The sequence below is a fragment of the Lagenorhynchus albirostris genome, chromosome 2, assembly GCF_949774975.1.
Source record: "Lagenorhynchus albirostris chromosome 2, mLagAlb1.1, whole genome shotgun sequence".
Classification (NCBI taxonomy): Eukaryota; Metazoa; Chordata; class Mammalia; order Artiodactyla; family Delphinidae; genus Lagenorhynchus; species Lagenorhynchus albirostris.
Window position 1 is genome coordinate 132,989,277 of NC_083096.1, and position 21,993 is coordinate 133,011,269.

Genomic DNA, 21,993 nt, shown 5'->3' on the forward strand with positions numbered 1-21,993 from the left:
TGTATTTCAAGTACAGATCTCTCTCTGGAATTCTAAACTCAGCTGCCTTTTGTAAATCCTTTAGTTCAGATTTGCATATATGTTAAAGGTAGAGCCACTTCTCATCACCTCTAGTACTGCCATTTAGTCTGAACTACCATCATCTCTTCCTGAATTAATGTAATAGTCTTAAAGATGGTTTCCCTCCTTCCAACCTACACTCACTTCACAACATAGCAACCAGAATGCTGCTTTAAAATCTTAAGTTACAAATAAACAAAACTTAAGTTGGATTATGTCATATCTCTGAGCAAGATCCTATGACTAACTCCTTTACCTCTTTTAAGTCTGTACTCAGAGAACTACCTTCTCCATGGGGTCTCCTCTGACCACTTATTTAAATGTATAAGTGTGTCTTTCTCCTTAGTCTTGTCCCGGGGACTTCTTATCCCCTTACTTTGTTTCTTTGACTCATAACATTTACTACCTTTTAATGTAACATATAAATTAGTTACCTGTTACATTAATTTTTTAGTGTTTGTCTCCCTTTATTAGAGTATAAACTCCATGAGGGCAGAGATATTTGTTCACTGATGTATCCAAAGCAACTATAATGTCCAGCGTATGAAAAGTACTCAAAAGACATGTATCCAAAGAATGAATGTTAGTAAGCATTGAGTATCTCTAGCAAGAGTAAACAACTTCTTTAAAATTGAATTATGCTTTTGTTTGCCCTCTTGCTATCAGGATTAATTAAATACTTAAAGATCTTAAGATATTCGCTTTTATGAAAGTTTTAGTTAGACTTTATTTCCTAACACAAAATGCAGAACTCCTAAAGTTCTAAAATACTATCAACAGGCTTTTATTACTCTAGTGGCTATAAAACCATATTTGTGAGATTTTTTCCATCATTATTTTGCCCAAACTGATCTTTCTTTGTCCTAGCAATATTCTTTTAACATTCAGTTGTGTAAATGTATGGTTGCACCAGGTTTGAATTTTATTGCTTTTAAGCAAATGCCAGTGCAATTTTACATTGATAATTAGTTTCTTTCTAATGTATCATCTCCTATTTTTTCATTTATTTTTCAAAAATTGAGAGCTTACTGTGTGCATAGCTTACTAAATCCACTATGCTGAGGATTGTATTGAAACATGAGTATTGATGTCAAGTCAGATACACTGTGAGCCTTACTCAGGGAAGGAGCCTATCTATACCTAAGGGACAAAACAAAATAATAATGTTACAGAGATTTGGCAAAAACAGAATAAAAACACTTTCATGCACATGTACACACATTTGATTAATCTCTTCTGTTAGTTGGAGATATGGAAACATAGTTACTATATTAGTAAATATCAGTGATAACTTTGCTTAACTAAGGGCTGTTTGATATAATTCTTAGCTGTATGACATTTAAATTGTGGAAGTAATTTGCTTTACAAATAAAGTGGCCACCAGTTTTCTTTAAACAGTTGGCTTTGACTTGATGTGATTATAACTGTTCAGAGCCTCAGTATTGTGGATATAATGTATAATTAATGGCACAAAGAGATTTATTGTTTATTCTCACATTACTCATTAGCATGTGCCTTAGTTTTAAAGGAAATTATTAAGCAAGAAGTTAAAAAGTGAACTTATGAGTATGGCAAAGTTATTGTTTTTCTTTTTGTAGAAATTTATGGTAGAGCACAATTGTAATTTTGCAGAAATTAGATGCTTATATTTTGTTATTTTTGTAACATGAGTAGTGACATAATTTGGGAGACTGAAAAGTTTTGTTTTAACTTACCTGAAAAACGTATTGTGTGCTGATTTGCTTTTATTTGAAATAATATAATGGGCTTCTGAGAAGTCTTTATTAATACCTATAAAATGGGGTATTTTATTTTAAACAAATCTATTGATTACATAATTTTATGAGTATTTGAATATTGCCCAATATACTTCACTAGGAAGCATTTAAAAAAACATGTATGGCAAGTTTTTGTTAAAATTATTTTTTAAAAGTTTACTATATTTGAGGCATTGTATTCAGTGATTTACTTCCATTATTTACTTTGATCTTTACAGTATTAGGGAGACACTTATCATTATTCCTATTTTGTAGCTAAGAAACTGAAAAAGAGATTAGATAACTTACCTTAGATTTTACAGTTAGTAAGCAGTAGAACCTGGATTTGAATTTTAACTCTCATCTTACACATTCAGTGTCAAAAATGAGGGGAAATGGGTAGTTACTGTATCATCATTTCAACTTCTTTGTATTTTTGGAAAAAATAGTGAGAAAAAGAAGGGAAGTATTCTCCCTAAAAGCTAAGCCCTTGAGAGCTAGTAGAGTTTGTCTTCCCTCTTTCCCCCTCCCCTTTCCTCCTCCCCTCCCTTTTCCTTCCCCCCACCTCCTCCTTCCCTTCCCACAATATACATGCATGGGCCTCACTCCCAGAGATGATTTAACTGTTCAGAGGTAGGGCCCTGCACATTTGTGGTGGTGGTTGTCCTTAACCTTACCAGGTGATACTAATGTCTACATAGAGTTGATTACCACTGTTTACTCTTTCTTTTCTTTTACCTATCCTTCTTTGGTGCTTTCTGGTTTGGGTTCATACTCAGGCCCTAATATTTTTAGTTGGCTTGTCTTGTGTTGTCTTCAGCAGTCCTCTAAAAATCTCTTCTACCTTGCTCAGTTCTATTCATAGGTTCCCAGGGCCCAGCCCATGTTGCTGAATCTGGATTTCTGGGGGTAAGGGCCAGAATCTGAATTTTATAATTCAGGTGATTCTAGTAATCAATTTTAAGAAATTGAAGTAAAGCCCCAGTTCCCTTTACCTGGGATCATAATAACCTCTTTCAGAGAAGACAGACATAATTCACTTCTGGTCATACACATTAATGGCATATTAAATTAACTTCAAATTAATGATAGTGATGATGAAGATACAATTCCTACAGACAGCCCTGGCATAATGTTTTTCCTTACAATTTTTATATAAAAAAACCCATTATGTTTTTTTTAAAATAATAAAATTCATAAATTTATTATTTGTTAATAAATCTACCCATTATGTTTAATTTCAACAAGCATAATAAGACTGAGCACAGCTCCAAATCTACCATCATTTTTAGGAAGGAGCAAATATTGGGCATCTTTTTTTTTTCTTAATTTTTCACTTAATTTTTCTTATTGGTCCCTAAAAGAGGAGGCAAGTTCAAATAGAATTATGGAGTATTGCTACACAGAAGTTTTCAGTTGATGACAGATGGAATAAAATTAGTCTTTTAGACAAGATTGGAATGTTTTTCTTCTTCCATTTTTTTTTTCTTTTTCCTTTAAATCCTAGTTAGATTTAGAGGAAATTGTCTGTTGCTAACTTGTACCATCTCTGAAGAGAGTTTGGGGGGATGGTGCTGTGGGATCTTTAGTTGTTGATACTTAAAGGTGATCCCTTTATATAAAGAGAAATTACCTTTAAATGCTATACTTAATTTTCTTTGTGATTTTAAAAAAATTATGTAATGAAATAATTTTGATGAACTAATATTCTATAGATGCCTAAAAATTTTGGTTGCTTTAACAGTACTAATTAAAAACATGTTTGCATTGGAAAGTCTGGATTTCTTTAAGAATATAGCATGCCACATGTAATATTTCTTTCCTTTCCAACTGCTTTCTATTATATGCTTAGGGTTTAGACCGCTCCAATTCCTGGGTTAACACTGGTGGTCCAAAAGCTGCCCCATGGGGATCCAACCCCAGTCCAAGTGCAGAATCAACACAGGTGGTGTTTATATTAGAGGTTTCTTTATTCGCTGCTGATGTTTCCCTTTAGAACATTACTTTTTAGTATATACTATGATTTCAGTGGCTTGCTTTTTAATAATTAAAAAGTGTGTATTTTTGTTTACTTAGCACATTTTCCAACTGCTATGCATGAATACCACCAATTGCACCAGTAATACTCTCCTTTCCTATTTCCTGTCTCCTTCTCCTTCCCTCCTATACACCCCATTGATGTTTCAGTGCCTGCTGCTTATGCAATTGATGGCTTTGATAACAGTTTCTACTTTTGGGGTAGTGCATCTTTAGTAGGAATTTAAAAATTTTTTGTGTGGAAAAAACCTGACAGTTTTCCATTCGCTTTTGGTTTAAAGTGTAGCTATTGTATCATTGTCATTTAGCATTTACTATCTTGTCATTTTCTTCATAATCACTGACTAGAAATATTGGTAATAAACTGAAATTAAATATGAACAGTATATGATCCCCATGCTGTAAGATTAAGTGCCAGAAGCAAAAATCTGTTTTAAACTGTACTGTGTTGCAAAGTATGAAATTTGTTGTAACTTATTTGTACTAGGTTTTGCTTACTTAAGTCTAATTGCTTGATAGCTAATACTGCATGATTCCTCAAAATATACTTCTCATCTGTGTATTGGCTTTGGAGGACAATGCTCTCGTTCTTCAAGAAAAATTTTAATTGCAAATTTATTATAAATGATTTATATTTAATATAGTATATGGCTAACCTGAATCGTAATTTTTGATGATAGTGAAACATGAAAGAAATGATTCTAAACTTTTAATTTTTTAATTAAATATAAAATTCTTGATTTCTCTTTTGGTCCAAGACCAGTGAGAAGTATGTTTTTACTTTTTACATTTTCTTACTAGATACGTGCATGTGTATAGATCACACAGATAAAAGTTTCATTCTTTGCAGCACTCTGGATTTATATAATCATTAAAATACTTATCTTTTAAAGATAAAATAAATAGAAGCCATTTTGATACTTCTAATGCACTGTCGTTAAAACAACTTAAAATAGTGAAAATGGGATGAGCAATAAAACAGATGGCTGTTAAAATGACAGTAAAGCTCTATGTAAAAAATTGTATATAATCCTTGAACTGCATAGTCATCCACAGCAGACTTTAATGGTATCTCGTCATTCATTCATCTTCACTCCATAGGCTATGGATCGAAGTTGTAATCGTATGTCTTCGCACACAGAGACGTCAAGTTTCTTACAAACATTAACGGGACGCTTACCAACTAAAAAGGTAGATTCATATGAAGATAGTCCATGTAGGGGGAAAATAATTCCAACAATTACGTAGATGTAAGGATTCTTTACATAACCAGTATGAGACGTTACAATAATTGCACTGTTTTTAAAAATACATTTGAGCAAGCATTGCTTGTTTGATGTCTTTTTGGGCATACCTCTCCATTGCAAGCTCTTTTACATTATTATAATGTTTATATCTTTGCAGATGACTGTTTTTAGAGTTTAGTGCATTAAATTTGATCATTAAATTTTAGTACCAAAAAGATTGTATCAACTCTTAATTCTGTTTCTGTAACTGCTTCTGTTTTGTGTTTTAAATCTCCAGGGAAAGGAAGATGAGTTAGAAAAATTATCACTCTTAGTAAGATATGTTGATTTGCTTCCCTTATGCACAGTTTTGTTAGTCCTTTTTCATATTAATATACACTATTGTGCAAATGCTTTGTATGCATATCCATTATAAGGCAGGACATTTCTGCTATTTTAATAAAAAGACTTTAAATACCTGAGAAGTTGAAAATTAATGGCTGATATCAAAGTTTAAATTTTTAAAGGTATTTCCTAAATTGTACCAGCAAAGTTCATGAATGTATTTGCATATGCTGAAATATGTATGTAAGGCACAAGCCAGATTTTATTTGTAACTGTGAGTTTTCGGTCTAGTTTCTTTTTGCACGTACAATTTAGGAGGCTATTTCCCACCTGTCGTTTTAAAATTACATTTTACTCCAAGATAACATGTAATTTTTTCAGCTATTCAACATGCCACTGTCTTATGTGTATAAATAGCCGTTTCGTTAATGGGTGTCCTCACTGCATCATTGAATGGTTCACATGCCTTATTTTGCTTATTCTCATTATATCTTCATTTGTACTTGCATTATTTGGTTTGTGTTACCAGCAGACCTGACACTGATAATAACTTTGGATTTACTTCTGGATAGCTATTTCATGAGGAGCTGGCTTTGCAGTGGGTTGTTTGCAGTGGCAGCGTTCGGGAATCAGCTTTGCAACAAGCCTGGTTCTTTTTTGAGTTAATGGTGAGCAAACGAAACACATTCTTTGTTTATCTTGTTAAACAATTTTGTGTTAGCTCATGATTTTATCCTAGAATCTTTTCCTATTGCCCATCTTATGGTTTTACATGTGCCTCCAAGACAAAATTACCTTTGCTACATCTCTAAATAAACACTGTGGACAGTCAGCACAATTTAGATGGAGTTATAAAGCTAATTTAAACTATATTTTTAGGGATAGTTGCAGAAGCTAACTATCTTTTTAAAGGAAACCTGTGATACATTCTTTCTTAGTCTGAACATGCTAGTGTATAATGGCAGTACTATTGATTTCATACCAGATAAAAAGAGCTTTATAGATACCTACTGCTTTTATGGTTAGAAAGCTCTTAGGGAAATGCCAGTCACAGCCAATGAAAAACAACAACACTTTCTACTTAATTCAGTAAATGATATTAAAACAAATAAATGAATTAATATTTTAATAAGTGTCTATACACACACAACATAAACACATATGTACACAAAAGCAATATACATTTATTAAGTACGTACAGTATGGTAGCACAGCCCTATGGGCTAGGGATTACCAAGGCACAGAGAGATTAAGTAACTTGTTTAAGTACACATAGCTTGTATACTGCAGAGCTGTGATTCAAACTTAGGCATTCTGGCACTAGGGACCTTCCTCTCTAGCTTTAGAAAGCTGAAATCACTGAAACTTTTTCTTCCAAAAACATTATGTAAAATAATAAATAAGAAACAAAGGAAAGCAAAACAACAAAAAAAGAGACAGAAAAAAGAAAAAGAAAAGAAACAATGGAAGTTTCTAGAGTATGCCATAGAATCATTCTTAGCATTGAGTGTTACTTATGTTGAAGATTGGAAGACATTTCTTCTGCAAGTTAAAACTACAATGAGGTATCGCCTCATACCAGTCAGAATGGCCATCATTAAAAAGCCTACAAATAATAATTGCTGTAAAGTATGTGGAGAAAAGGAAACCGTTCTACACTGTTGGTGGGAATGTAAATTGGTGTAGCCACTATGGAGTATAGTATGGAGGTTCCTTAAAAAACTAAAAATAGAGCTACCATATGATCCATCAATCCCACTCCGGGGCATATATCTGGAGAAAACTCTTAATTCAAAAAGTTACATGCACCCCAGTGTCATAGCAGCACTATTTACAATATCCGAGACATGGAAGCAGCTTAAATATCCATCGAGAGATGAATGGATAAAGAAGATGTGGAATACATATACATTGGAATACTATTCAGCCATAAAAAAGAATGAAATAGTGCCATTTGCAGCAACGTAGATGCACCTAGAGATTATCCTACTAAGTGAAGTAAGCCAGAAAGAGAAAAGTTAAATACCGTATGATATCACTTATATGTGTAATCCAAAATATGATACAAACGAACTTGTTTACAAAACAGAAACAGACTCAGACATAGAAAACAAACTTACAGTTACCAAAGGGGAAAGGGGGTGGGAGAGGGATAAATTAGGACTTTGGGATTAGCAGATACAAACTACTGTATATAAAATAAACAACAAGGCCGCACTGTATAGCACAGGGAACTATATTCAATATCCTATAATAAACCATAATGGAAAAGAATATGAAAAAGAATATATATATATAACTGAATCACTTTGCTGTAACCAGAAACTAACACAACATTGTAAATCAACTATACTTCAGTAAAAGATTTTAAAAAAGACGTTTTGTCTAGAGATTTGCTAATCTACAAAAAAAATAAGTCAGGGACCATATGTAAATGGTAGGCAACTCATTTTTTTCCCCTAGAGAATAAACACCAAATTGTAATTCATGTGCTTTTAGTATAAGATCAAATGACTTTTAAAATAGTCTTACATGTATGTTCAGATTTCTTAAACATGAAATAGTTTGACTTGTCTCTGTTATTTACCAACTGTAAAACCTTGTCATTAATTTCCATGAATTAAAAATTTTTAGTACCGTTAACACACTGTTGTGATAAGAATCCATATCTAAAAGTATTTGGTAAATTGAAACCACTTTAATTTTTACCTAACATTTTATTCTTAATATGTAGTCATCAATATTTAATGTACACCCACCATATGCCACGAGATGCTAGGTGCTAAAGATTCTACATGCAGTCAAGGTTTCTAACCTTTCAGAGCTAACAGTTGGGGGGACATGGAATGGCAGAATTGTTAAGTCTTGGAAAGATTTAATTTAAAATAATTTTAAAGGATGAAATTTTTTTCTGTTGACATACCCATAATTTGTTTCCCACTGATAGCCAGGATAATGTCATGAAGCTGATACAGAGATTGAGTTGTATTGTGTTTGATATTTCTCTAGCGCATACAAAATATTGTAGGGAACTTTTTCAAAATATTTGATGAGTTAAAAGTATTTTATCTATCTGTTAAATTACATGGTATGTTGACAAAATAGCCCTAATGTTTAGAATCTCTGTAACTGTTCATTACATCCATAAGAAATTAAATGAATGGCTTATTTCTTTTTTCAGGTAAAGAGCATGGTGCACCATTTATACTTTAACGATAAACTTGATGCACCAAGGAAAAGTCGTTTTCCAGAACGTTTCATGGATGACATTGCTGCTCTTGTCAGCACAATTGCTAGTGATATAGTTTCACGATTTCAGAAGGTAACGGTAACTTATTTTTTTAAACAAAATCTGTGTTTCAAGCACACGTTAAACTATATTTGTTTTTCTTTTAATTGTTTCCCAGGACACAGAAATGGTTGAGAGACTCAACACAAGCCTTGCATTCTTTCTCAATGATCTGTTGTCTGTTATGGACAGAGGATTTGTCTTTAGCCTTATAAAGACCTGCTATAAACAGGTAATGCCTAATTAGTAATAATTAGTAATCAAATAATTTAAATGCTGCGTTTGCTCTTTTAGGGCTGGAGCTAAGAGATTTTTCAAGAACACATTTATATAATGATGTTTTTAAAAAGTGGCATAGTTTTATTAGTAAGGGAAAGATAAATTACATTTATTAGGACACAGGACTGTGGCAAGCTGCTGTCAGTACAGCTGCTTTTCATTGAGTTATACTGGCCCACTTATGACTTTTAGATTCTCATTCAGAAGTAGACCATCAAGTCAGGAGTCTAAATGTAAAGCAGCCCCAAGGTGCCATGCGAGAGTAGCATATTTACTGAATGAACAGCTAACCCAACCTTTTCTGTCTTAAGTGATTTTTAAAGCAGTTGCATTTTGCTGTGTATTCCTCATGATGAAGCCCTAGACATTGTAGAGTTTAGAAGCATGAGTAGATGTTTACCCAAGTCACAAATATTATTATCTAGCTTTTTCTAAACTAAAAGTATCCTAGAAGTTTTCTACAAACAGCTGGTTTTGTTTTAAATTTTTTATCAAATGATTAATGAAACCTGGCTTTTAGAAAACATTAGTTATTCATCCTGATAGACCATTTGGGTACTGAGCTGTATAATCATCCTAGAATTACCTTTTAAGGGAGCTTTAAAAATGTACAGATCTCTGTGTCCCATCCCAGCATTTCTGAGGAGTTTGAACCCTGGTGGTGGGGGTGGGAGTGTGGGAAACAGTGATTATAAAGTACTCCCTTCTGGTCCACAGATTAGTTTTCGGGAACTACTGGTTAAAAATGCTATTTGGCAGTCTAATACTTAGAATTTTGAAGCTCTGTTCTATTGGATGCCAATATTGTATGTTTCTTTTAACAGAGAAGTTAAAACTATGTGTGGGCACTGATCTATTTGCAAGTATTTGCAACACTATGTATTATTTTTACTTTTTCCCTGATATTTCGTGTATTATTGCTCCCAAAACCTGTCCTGTCTTTATTCTTCAAGCACTGGCCTCCTACATTTGCCAAACATTAAACTAGACTCTAGGGATGCTAAAACTATTCAAATAAGTCAGTCTATATATGTTTCCTCAAGTAGCTAATGGGTGTAGTTTGGGAAAATAGATAATTATAAATATAGGTTAACACAAGGTGCTGTAAAAAGAATGGATAATTTATTTTAGGAAGTTATTTTGGTGGTATACTTTTTCTTCATAAAGTGTATCTTTGAGAAGTGGAAATATTAATGCTATATTGGAAACATAAGAATGTGGCTTTAAGAATGCACCTAGTCAGTGGATTTATACAGTAAATCTTGTAGTTCCAAATTTTTTATTTTAGGAGTAACTTTGGAAAAAGCCGATACTGTTATTTAAACCACAAAATTCAAAACTGCTCACTGAGTACTGTTCTTTAATTCTTCTTTTTGGTTGAATTTGTTTTATTTATTTATTTTTAAAATCTTTATTGGAGTATAACTGCTTTACAATGGTGTGTTAGTTTCTGCTTTATAACAAAGTGAATCAGTTATACATATACATATGTTCCCATATCTCTTCCCTCTTGCGTCTCCCTCCCTCCCACCCTCCCTATCCCACCCCTCTAGGTGGTCACAAAGCACCGAGTTGATCTCCCTGTGCTATGCAGCTGCTTCCCACTAGCTATCTATTTTACGTTTGGTAGTGTATGGTAGTGTCCACGCCACTCTCTCACTTTGTCACAGCTTACCCTTCCCCCTCCCCATATCCTCAAGTCCATTCTCTAGTAGGTCTGTGTCTTTATTCCTGTCTTACCCCTAGGTTCTTCATGACATTTTAATTTTTTTCTTATTCCATATATATGTGTTAGCATATGGTATTTGTCTTTCTCTTTCTGACTTCACTCTGTATGACAGACTCTAGGTCCATCCACCTCACTACAAATAACTCAATTTCGTTTCTTTTTATGGCTGAGTAATATTCCATTGTATATATGTGCCACATCTTCTTTATCCATTCATCCGATGATGAACACTTAGGTTGTTTCCATCTCCGGGCTATTGTAAATAGAGCTGCAATGAACATTTTGGTACATGACTCTTTTTGAATTATGGTTTTCTCAGGGTATATGCCCAGTAGTGGGATTGCTGGGTCATATGGTAGTTCTATTTGTAGTTTTTTAAGGAACCTCCATACTGTTCTTCATAGTGGCTGAACCAATTCACATTCCCACCAGCAGTGCAAGAGTGTTCCCTTTTCTCCACACCCTCTCCAGCATTTATTGTTTCTAGATTTTTTGATGATGGCCATTCTGACTGGTGTGAGATGATATCTCATTATAGTTTTGATTTGCATTTCTCTGATGATTAATGATGTTGAGCATTCTTTCATGTGTTTGTTGGCAGTCTGTATATCTTCTTTGGAGAAATGTCTATTTAGGTCTTTTGCCCATTTTTGGATTGGGTTGTTTGTTTTTTTTTTATTGAGCTGCATGAGCTGCTTATAAATTTTGGAGATGAATCCCTTGTCAGTTGCTTCATTTGCAAATATTTTCTCCCATTCAGAGGGTTGTCTTTTGGTCTTGTTTATGGTTTCCTTTGCTGTGCAAAAGTTTTGAAGTTTCATTAAGTCCCATTTGTTTATTTTTGTTTTTATTTCCATTTCTCTAGGAGGTGGGTCAAAAAGGATCTTGCTGTGATTTATATCGTAGAGTGTTCTGCCTATGTTTTCCTCTAAGAGTTTGATAGTTTCTGGCCTTACATTTAGATCTTTAATCCATTTTGAGCTTATTTTTGTGTATGGTGTTAGGGAGTGATCTAATCTCATACTTTTACATGTACCTGTCCAGTTTTCCCAGCACCACTTATTGAAGAGGCTGTCCTTTCTCCACTGTACATTCCTGCCTCCTTTATCAAAGAAAAGGTGACCATATGTGCATGGGTTTATCTCTGGGCTTTCTATCCTGTTCCATTGATCTTTCTGTTATTGTGCCAGTACCATACTGTCTTGATGACTGTAGCTTTGTAGTGTAGTCTGAAGTCAGGAAGCCTGATTCCTCCAGCTCCTTTTTTCGTTCTCAAGATTGCTTTGGCTATTCGGGGTCTTTTGTGTTTCCATACAAATTGTGAAATTTTTTGTTCTAGTTCTGTGAAAAATGCCAGTGGTAGTTTGATAGGGATTGCATTGAATCTGTAGATTGCTTTGGGTAGTAGAGTCATTTTCACAATGTTGATTCTTCCAATCCAAGAACATGGTATATCTCTCCATCTCTTTGTATCATCTTCAATTTCTTTTGTCAGTGTCTTATAATTTTCTGCATACAGGTCTTTTGTCTCCTCAGGTAGGTTTATTCCTAGTTATTTTATTCTTTTTGTTGCAATGGTAAATGGGAGTGTTTTCTTGATTTCACTTTCAGATTTTTCATCATTAGTGTATAGGAATGCCAGAGATTTGCTGTGCATTAATTTTGTATCCTGCTACTTTACCAGATTCATTGATTAGCTCTTGTAGTTTTCTGGTAGCATCTTTAGGTTCTCTATGTATAGTATCATGTCATCTGCAAAAAGTGACAGCTTTACTTCTTCTTTTCTGATTTGGATTCCTATAATTTCCTTTTCTTGATTGCTGTGGCTGAAACTTCCAAAACTATGTTGCATAAGAGTGCTGAGAGTGGGCAACCTTGTCTTTTTCCTGATCTTAGTGGAAATGCTTTCAGTTTTTCACCATGAGGACAATGTTGGCTGTGCGTTTGTCATATATCGCCTTGATTATGTTGAGGAAAGTTCCCTCTATGCCTACTTTCTGCAGGGTTTTTATCATAAATAGATGTTAAGTTTTGTCGAAAGCTTTTTCTGCATCTATTGAGATGACCATATGGTTTTTCTCCTTCAGTTTGTTAATATGGTATATCACATTGATTGATTTGCGTATATTGAAGAATCCTTGCATTCCTGGATAAACCCCACTTGATCATGGTGTATGATCCGTTTAATGTGTTGTTGTATTCTGTTTGCTAGTATTATGTTGAGGATTTTTGCATCTATGTTCATCAGTGATATTGGCCTGTAGTTTTCTTTCTTTGTGACGTCTTTGTCTGGTTTTGGTATCAGGGTGATGGTGGCCTCGTAGAATGAGTTTGGGAGTGTTCCTCCCTCTGCTATATTTTGGAAGAGTTTGAGAAGGATAGGCGTTAGCTCTTCTCTAAATGTTGGATAGAATTTGCCTGTGAAGCCATCTGGTCCTGGGCTTTTGTTTGTTGGAAGATTTTTAATCACAGTTTCAATTTCTGGGCTTGTGATTGGTCTGTTCATATTTTCTATTTCTTCCTGATTTAGTCTTGGCAGGTTGTGTATTTCTAAGAATTTGTCCATTTCTTCCAGGTTGTCCATTTTATTGGCATAGGGTTGTTTGTAGTAATCTCTCATGATCTTTTGTATTTCTGCAGCGTCAGTTGTTACTTCTCCTTTTTCATTTCTAATTCTATTGATCTGATCTTCTCCCTTTTCTTCTTGATGAGTCTGGCTAATGGTTTATCAATTTTGTTTATCTTCTCAAAGAACCAGCTTTTAGTTTTATTGATCTTTGCTATCGTTTCCTTCATTTCTTTTTCATTTATTTCTGATCTGATTTTTATGATTTATTTCCTTCTGCTAACTTTGAGGTATTTTTGTTCTTCTTTCTCTATTTGCTTTAGGTGCAAGGTTAGGTTTTTTATTCGAGATGTTTCCTGTTTCTTAAGGTAGGATTGTATTGCTATAAACTTCCCTCTTAACTGCTTCTGCTGCATCCCATAGGTTTTGGGTCGTCGTGTCTCCATTGTCCTTTGTTTCTAGGTATTTTTTGATTTCCTCTTTGATTTCCTCAGTGACCACTTTTTTATTAAGTAGTGTATTGTTTAGCCTCCATGTGTTTGTATATTTTACAGATCTTTTCCTGTAATTGCTATCTAGTCTCATAGCGTTGTGGTCGGAAAAGATACTTGACACAGTTTCAATTTTCTTAAATTTATCAGGGCTTGATTAGTGACCCAAGATATGATGTATCCTGGAGAATGTTCCATGAGCACTTGAGAAAAATGTGTATTCTGTTGTTTTTGGATGGAATGTCCTATAAATATCAATTAACTCCATCTTGTTTAATGTATCATTTAAAGCTTGTGTTTCCTTATTTATTTTCTTTTTGGATGATCTGTCCATGGGTTATGTGTTGAGGTGCTCCTATGTTGGGTGCATAAATATTTACAATTGTTATATCTTCTTCTTGGATCAATCCCTTGATGATTATGTAGTGTCCTTCCTTGTCTCTTGTAATAGTCTTTATTTTAAAGTCTATTTCGTCTGATATGAGAATTGCTACTCCAGCTTTCTTTTGGTTTCCATTTGCATGGAATATCTTTTTCCATCCCCTCACTTTCAGTCTGTATGCATACCTAGGTCTGAAGTGGGTCTCTTGTAGACAGCATATATATGGGCCTTGTTTTTGTATCCATTCAGCCAGTCTGTGTCCTTTGGTCAGAGCATTTAGTCCATTTACATTTAAGGTAATTATCGATATGTATGTTCCTATTCCCATTTTCTTAATTGTTTGGGTTTGTTATCGTAGGTCTTTTCCTTCTTTTGTGTTTCTTGCCTAGAGAAGATCCTTTAGCATTTGTTGTAAAGCTGGTTTGGTGGTGCTGAACTCTCTCAGCTTTTTCTTGTCTGTAAAGGTTTTAATTTCTCCATCAAATCTGAATGAGATCCTTGCTGGGTAGAGTAATCTTGGTTGTAGGTTTTTCTCCTTCATCACTTTAAATATGTCCTGCCAGTCCCTTCTGGCTTGCAGAGTTTATGCTGAAAGGTAAGCTGTTAACCTGATGGGGATTCCCTTGTGTGTTACTTGTTGTTTTTCCCTTGCTACTTTTAATATGTTTTCTTTGTATTTAATTTTTGACACTTTGATTAATATGTGTCTTGGCGTGTTTCTCCTTGGATTTATCCTGTATCGAACTCTCTGTGCTTCCTGGACTTGATTAACTATTTCCTCTCCCATATTAGGGAAGTTTTCAACTATAATCTCTTCAAATATTTTCTCACTTTCTTTTTCTCTTCTTCTTCTGGAACCCCTATAATTCGAATGTTGGTGCGTTTAATGTTGTCCCAGAGGTATCTGAGACTGTCCTCAGTTATTTTCATTCTTTTTTCTTTATTCTGCTCTGCAGTAATTATTTCCACTATTTTATCTTCCAGGTCACTTATCCATTCTTCTGCCTCAGTTATTCTGTTATTGATCCCTTCTAGAGTATTTTTAATGTCATTTATTGTGTTGTCCATCATTGCTTGTTTCATCTTTAGTTCTTCTAGGTCCTTGTTAAATGTTTCTTGCATTTTCTGTATTTCCAAGATTTTGGATCATCTTTACTATCATTATTCTGAATTCTTTTTCAGGTAGTCTGCCTATTTCCTCTTCATTTGTTAGGTCTGGTGGGTTTTTATCTTGCTCCTTCACCTACTATATGCTTTTTGTCTTTTCATTTTGCTTATCTTACTGTGTTTGGGGTCTCCTTTTTGCAGGCCGCAGGTTCGTAGTTCCCGTTGTTTTTGGTGTCTGTCCCCAGTGGCTAAAGTTGGTTCAGTGGGTTGTGTAGGCTTCCTGGTGGAGGGGACTATTGCCTGTGTTCTGGTGGATGAGGCTGGATCTTGTCTTTCTGGTGGGCAGGTCCACGTCTGGTGGTGTGTTTTGGGGTGTCTGTGGACTTCTTATGATTTTAGGCGGCCTCTCTTCTAATGGGTGGGGTTGTGTTCCTGTCTTGCTACTTGTTTGGCATAGGGTGTCCAGCACTGTAGCTTCTTGGTCGTTGAGTGAAGCTGGGTGTTGGTGTTGAGATGGAGATCTCTGGGAGATTTTTGCCATTTGATATTACGCGGAGCTGGGAGGTCTCTTGTGGACCAGTGTCCTGAAGTTGGCTCTCCCACCTCAGAGGCCCAGCACTGACTCCTGGCTGCAGCACCAAAAGCCTTTCATCCACACGGCTCAGAATAAAAGAGAGAAAAAGTAGAAAGAAAGAGGAAGGAAGGAAGGAAGGAAGGAAGGATGGGGATAAAAGAAAATAAAATAAAGATAAAATAAAATAAAGTTATCAAAATAAAAAATAATTATTAAGAAAAAAAATTTTTTTAAAGTAAAACAAAAACAAAACGGACTGGTAGAACCCTAGGACAAATGGTGAAAGCAAAGCTATACAGACAAAATCTCACACAGAAGCATACACATACACACTTACAAAAAGAGGAAAAGGTGAAGAAATCATAAATCTTGCTCTCAAAGTCCACCTCCTCAATTTGGGATGATTCGTTGTCTATTCAGATATTCCACAGATGCAGGTTACATCACGTTGATTGTGGAGATTTAACCCGCTCGCTGCTCCTTAGGCTGCTTGGAGACATTTCCCTTTCTCTTTGTTCGCACAGCTCTGGGGGCTCAGCTTTGGATTTGGCCCCGCTTCTGCGTGTAGGTCGCTGGAGGACGTCTGTTATTTGCTCAGACAGGACGGGGTTAAAGGAGCCGCTGGGGGCTTTGGCTCACTCAGGCCCGGGGGTGGGAGGGGCGCGGAGTGCGGGGCCAGCCTGCGGCGGCAGAGGGTGGCGTGACATTGCACCAGCCTGAGGCGCGCCGTGCGTTCTCCCGGGGAAGTTGTCCCTGGGTCCCGGGACCCTGTCAGTGGCGGGCTGCACAGGCTCTCCGGAAGGGGGGTGTGGATAGTGACCTGTGCTCGCACACAGGCTTCTTGGTGGCGGCAGCAGCAGCCTTAGTGTCTCATTCCCGTCTCTGGGGTCCGCGCTGCTAGCCGCGGCTCGCGCCCGTCTCTGGAGCTCCTTTAAGCAGCGCTCTTAATCCCCTCTCCTCACGCACCAGGAAACAAAGAGGGAAGAAAAAGTCTCTTGCCTCTTCGGCAGGTCCAGACTTTTCCCCGGACTCCCTCCTGGGTAGGCGTGGTGCACTAACCCCTTCAGGCTGTGTTCACCCAGTCGTCTCCCTGAGCTTTGACCGAAGCCCGAGCCTCAGATTCCAGCCCCCGTCGGCACCGTTCCTCTGCGGAAATCTCTCCGCTTTGGTCTCTGCACCCCTGTTGCTGTGCTCTCCTCCGCGGCTCCGAAGCTTCCCCCCTCCGCCACCCGCAGTCTCGGCCCGCGAAGGGGCTGCCTAGTGTGTGGAAACCTTTCTTCCTTCACAGCTCCCTCCCACTGGTGCAGGTCCCGTCCCTATTCTTTTGTCTCTGTTTATTCTTTTTTCTTTTGCCCTACCCAGGTACGTGGGTAGTTTCTTGCCTTTTGGGAGGTCTGAGGTCTTCTGCCAGCATTCAGTAGGTGTTCTGTTGGAGTTGTTCCACATGTAGATGTATTTCTGATGTGTCTGTTGGGAGGAAGGTGATCTCCGCTCTTACTCTTCCATCATCTTCCCCCTCTCTCTCAGCACCTTATTTTAAAGGTAGTAATGTTTTCCCCCAAAGCAGTTATTCTGTCGAATACAGGGGTTTCTCACACTCAACAATGACATAGACTAAGAGGAAGAAGCTATTTCCTCCTTCTTAGCCATCTCCCTTTAATTTAGAAATCACTTTAATTCTTTAATTTATCATTCTGGTATTGGTAGTAGAGAAATGATATGTTCAATTGGTGTTTTCTTATTTATGCAACGCTTACAAGGTATCTTCAAAGCTTTATTCATTACCAACTCCAAGTGTCTTGGTGTCCCTGAGGCTGGATTTTCTGCGCATCATCTGCAGCCATGAGCACTATGTTACCTTAAACTTACCCTGTAGCCTGCTAACTCCACCTGCGTCACCATCACCTTCTGTTTCTTCTGCAACATCTCAGGTATGCAAAATGTATGAAAACAAATTTTTTTAAGTCCAGACTTGTGGAAAAAGCATTCTAAACACTGGAAAACATGAAAAGTAACACTGTTGAATAATAACTGTGTGATAGGCTCCATACTAAGTGCTTTATAAGTATTAAATGGTTAAGTACTTTATAAGTATTAATCATTTACTCCTCACAGGAACTCTAGGAGGTAAGTTCTATTATTATCCCCATTTTACAGGTGAAAAAAATTGAAACACAGAAAGGTCAGTAACTTACCCAGGGTCACATATAGTAAAAATTGGCAGATCTAGGCTTTGAACCATGGCACGTGTTGGCTTATTCTAGGGCCCAAGTTTTAACCACTTTGTTGTACCCCTCTTACCGATTCAGGCACAAGGGAGTGAATTCAGCTACATAAACTCACTTGATGTTTTCACAGGTTGGGTTTTTTTGAGGCAGACACAGACTGAGTTTGGGAGACAAGGTATTTATTAGATGTCAATACCTGTGAAAGGAAGGGGAATGAAGCATAATTTAGCAGAGAAAGAAGTCAAACTGCAGTGCAGTCCTGGCAAAGCCCTACCTGCCTCTCTTGTATCCAGAGAACCCAAAGGAAACTAGATGGGTGTTTATGGATTTTCACAGGGTGCCTAGTAGTTGCTCTAAAGATGACAAAGGGTTATCGTAGCAATTATTATGTGTCCTGTCATACAGATTGAAATGAAGCGATTTTGTGGTTTTCATATCAGAGAAGCCTGGATGTTCCCTCCTAGTGAAACATCTTTTTGCTATATAATTCCTAAGGCACACAAGCTATTTCCTTAAGCTCTTAATGTCTAAAGTCAAAGTTGATATGAACTCTTTATAAGTTTATTTTTGAGATATTTAATTCTTGAAAGTAATTCCCTATACTAGATCAACCTCAGATGTTTGATAAACTAAATTTTAAACTTTACTCAGAAAGAGTAGAAAACATCAGAGAACACCCCCAACTTTTCATTTTACCTTTGCAAAAATTCGTAAGGATCAGCCTGTTTCCACATACTTTTACCTGGCTAGGACACACTTCTTCCAATAACAAATGAGGCTAGTCTTTTGCTCCCTTCCCCCATCCTCTGTCAAAGATGTGGCTACACAGTCAAGTACAAATTAATCAAAGGTACAGTTCCTAAAACCTTTAATGAAACACATTTGTTTACACCTGACTCCCTGCTGAACATCTCATTCAGCCAAGAAATTAACAGAATTTCTTCCATTATCTCGTTCCCTACGTTCTCATCTAACTGCAGAATTTTCAGATTCTAATAGATGACAGAGACATCACTCTTTGGGAAGTGGGGGCAAGGATAGTTTTATATGCTTATTAGGAAGATGATGTCTCCATAGAGAAATCTGAAGTCTGTTCTTCTAAGAAACCTCGCATGGGCAGTCTTGAATATGGATTAAGGATGACGAGATTGAGGACATTCTTGCCTTAAGCATCTTGTGGTGGGGGGGGGGCGGGATGCTATTTTACAGTATTAAAAAACTCTTAAAAACTCAGTGAGTGGACAAAAAAAGACAGTAATTTTCTGGAGATAGTGTTTTCCCTGAAAAACAACTTCATAGTATTTGAAATTTCTCTGGAAACCCATAGATAGCCTTGACTATGAATATTTCTCTTGTACTCAGCAGTGACTACATAATGTATCATACGGATTTAGTTCCTTTTTTCCCTTCAGAGTATGATATTGAAACATTAAGTGGCTAAAAGTATAAAGGAAAAAGCAGATGAAAAAATTTTAATATGAGAAAAAGGAAATTGAAAATAATTTAAAATGTTATTTCATCATAGTTTCCTATACCAAAAGTAAGAGCAGTTACTTTCTCCAATGTTAATAATAGTAATGTAAAAATAAACTTAAAAAGTTTATCTCGGGCTTCCCCGGTGGCGCGGCGGTTGAGAGTCTGCCTGCCGATGCAGGGGACACGGGTTCGTGCCCCAGTTCAGGAAGATCCCACATGCCGCGGAGCGACTGGGCCCGTGAGCCATGGCCGCTGAGCCTGCGCGTCCGGAGCCTGTGCTCCGCAACGGGAGAGGCCACAGCGGTGAGAGGCCCGCGTACCACAAAAAAAAAAAAAAAAAAAGTTTATCTCACTTTCAGATAATGCTCACATCTCATTTGTTGTAGTGCTCTGTCTATAGAATGTTTTGTTGCATAGCTGTTATAGTTTTGTTCTACCTCACTCCCAAACAGAGTTCTGGATTTTCCACCACTGTGCAAGACCAGAAGATTGCAAATATGTTTGAATTGTCTGTGCCTTTCCGCCAGCAACATTATTTGGCAGGACTTGTGTTAACAGAACTGGCTGTCATTTTAGACCCTGATGCTGAAGGGTGAGTAGACCAGTTTTTGCCGTGTAGAATATTAATTTGATTTTGGACAATGGGACAGAAGTATCCACTTAACTTCCTAGGAATCACAAGAATACTGTTTACCACTCTTCTTCTACTTCTGTGTTCACTAAGTTCCATACTCATGTTATTTCTATATTTCATCAGTTTTAAGACAGACATTTTTTGTCATCTCTGAATTTGATGTTTGTCTTGCAATCAACATTGCATCATGGTTTAGTTGGTGGCCTTTTTTTCCTTCTTAGTAGTACATAAAATATTTGTGCATATTAGTAGATGGACTTTTAGATTTGCTGATATACAGCAGGCACATTTCAGTTAAGTAGACTAATCTGTTTGATTCCTTGTGAGGAAAATTTATGATTTGCCATCATACTCTGTAGCATGTACTTCAAAATTTGCTCTATAAACAAATGTCCTTAGGTTTTAGAAACTTCCAAAATTGTGTATACATTCAAAGAATTACTGGAAATTGATATAGTTAGAAGAGTATATTGTCTGATGATTTGAATTTATAGAAATAGCTTTTCTATAAATGTGTTGTGATCTAAGATCCGTATAGGGTATTTCTATGTTAACAGCTATTTTCAAAAATCTGAATGACTGTAACTCATTTGGGTAATAATTGCTTTTTTTCCCCATGATAGTATCATTAGGAGTTTGTAATGCAGTTTAACCTGAAGTAAGAGCTCCAGAGAACAAAAGGAGATACTTTTGAGCAGGTTTTTTAAGAATCCTATGATGTATTTGTTGAACGAATGAAAAAGGATGCTTGTAAAGTTCTTAGCGATAGGGACATGGTTAATGCTTAGTAAACTGTCAAAGGCTAAAGCTTCTGCAAATGAAAGTCATGAGTTTTTTTCATAACAGCAACTTCTTGCATTAGGAATATAGTTTTAAGAAGCAGTTTTTCACTCTGTGCTCTGCAGAACTGTAAGGTTGTGAAAAGGTCCTTAATGTGCTTCCATGTAGGATGGGGTTGGGGTGTAGACATTGGAGTATGGAGAGGACAGACTAAGTGGGTGAAACCCTGTGTCTCCCACCCCTGCTTGCCACCACTCTTATATTTTGCCATTGATAAATGAATATAATGTCATTGGGGGGGAAGGATCCATTGTTTGAAAAAATCACTCTGAAAACTTCTAAACATACTACCTTTCTTTAATAACTGTTATATCTCAATCATTTGACTCTATATTTCCAGTATTTTTACTTGATACATCAGGATAAGTTTGGTTACCAGAAACAGAAAACCTTTCTTCATACTGGCTGGCTTTATTAAAGGAAGGATATTTATTTTTTCATAATTGGAAGAAAGGTAAGGTTTTTAGCACACTATAATCAGCAGCTCAATAATGTTATCAGGGTTCTGTTTCTTTATATCTCTTACTTCTAAAGAAACCCCTCAGCTTTATCCTGAGGCTAGTGTGCCTCTCATGACTGTGAGATAGTTGCTCTGGCAATTGAGCTTAGATTATTACTTGTTCATGTCCAGCAGAGGACAGAGGGAAAAAAACCCTCTTTCAAGCATGCAGTGCACATCTTTTCTTTGGACTGATTTGGCTCACTTGCCTATCCTGTACTGTTACAGTCACCAGAGCAATGCCAGGTTCCTGGATGGATTAGATCACTTCTACTCAAATGTGGTGCTTAGACTGGTTTTGGTTCATGGGTGGTTTGTTACAAAGTAGAAGGTAAGGACCTCATGCCTAAATGTAAATCAGCTGTCACTAAAAAGTGTTCAGTTCATATGATATTTTTTTTTTGTAGACCTTCTCAGTTAAGGAAGCAATTAGTTAATTAACATTTATCTCTTCTCACACTGATAGTGAAACAG

At 36.4% G+C, this 21,993-nt stretch overlaps 1 protein-coding gene across 2 annotated transcripts in view; it reads left to right on the forward strand.

Moving 5' to 3' along the window:
• Positions 1-21,993, forward strand: part of DOCK7 (dedicator of cytokinesis 7) — a 216,368-nt gene that overhangs the window by 120,569 nt on the left and 73,806 nt on the right. The window contains exons 23-29 of one of the 2 annotated variants that reach the window (XM_060139873.1): positions 3,670-3,762; positions 4,956-5,045; positions 5,998-6,093; positions 8,607-8,747; positions 8,833-8,946; positions 17,603-17,773; positions 19,999-20,138. In XM_060139873.1, coding sequence (XP_059995856.1) covers positions 3,670-3,762; positions 4,956-5,045; positions 5,998-6,093; positions 8,607-8,747; positions 8,833-8,946; positions 17,603-17,773; positions 19,999-20,138 — 845 coding nt within the window. The remainder of the gene's footprint in view (positions 1-3,669; positions 3,763-4,955; positions 5,046-5,997; positions 6,094-8,606; positions 8,748-8,832; positions 8,947-17,602; positions 17,774-19,998; positions 20,139-21,993) is intronic. The other variant, XM_060139874.1, reaches the window with a different exon arrangement.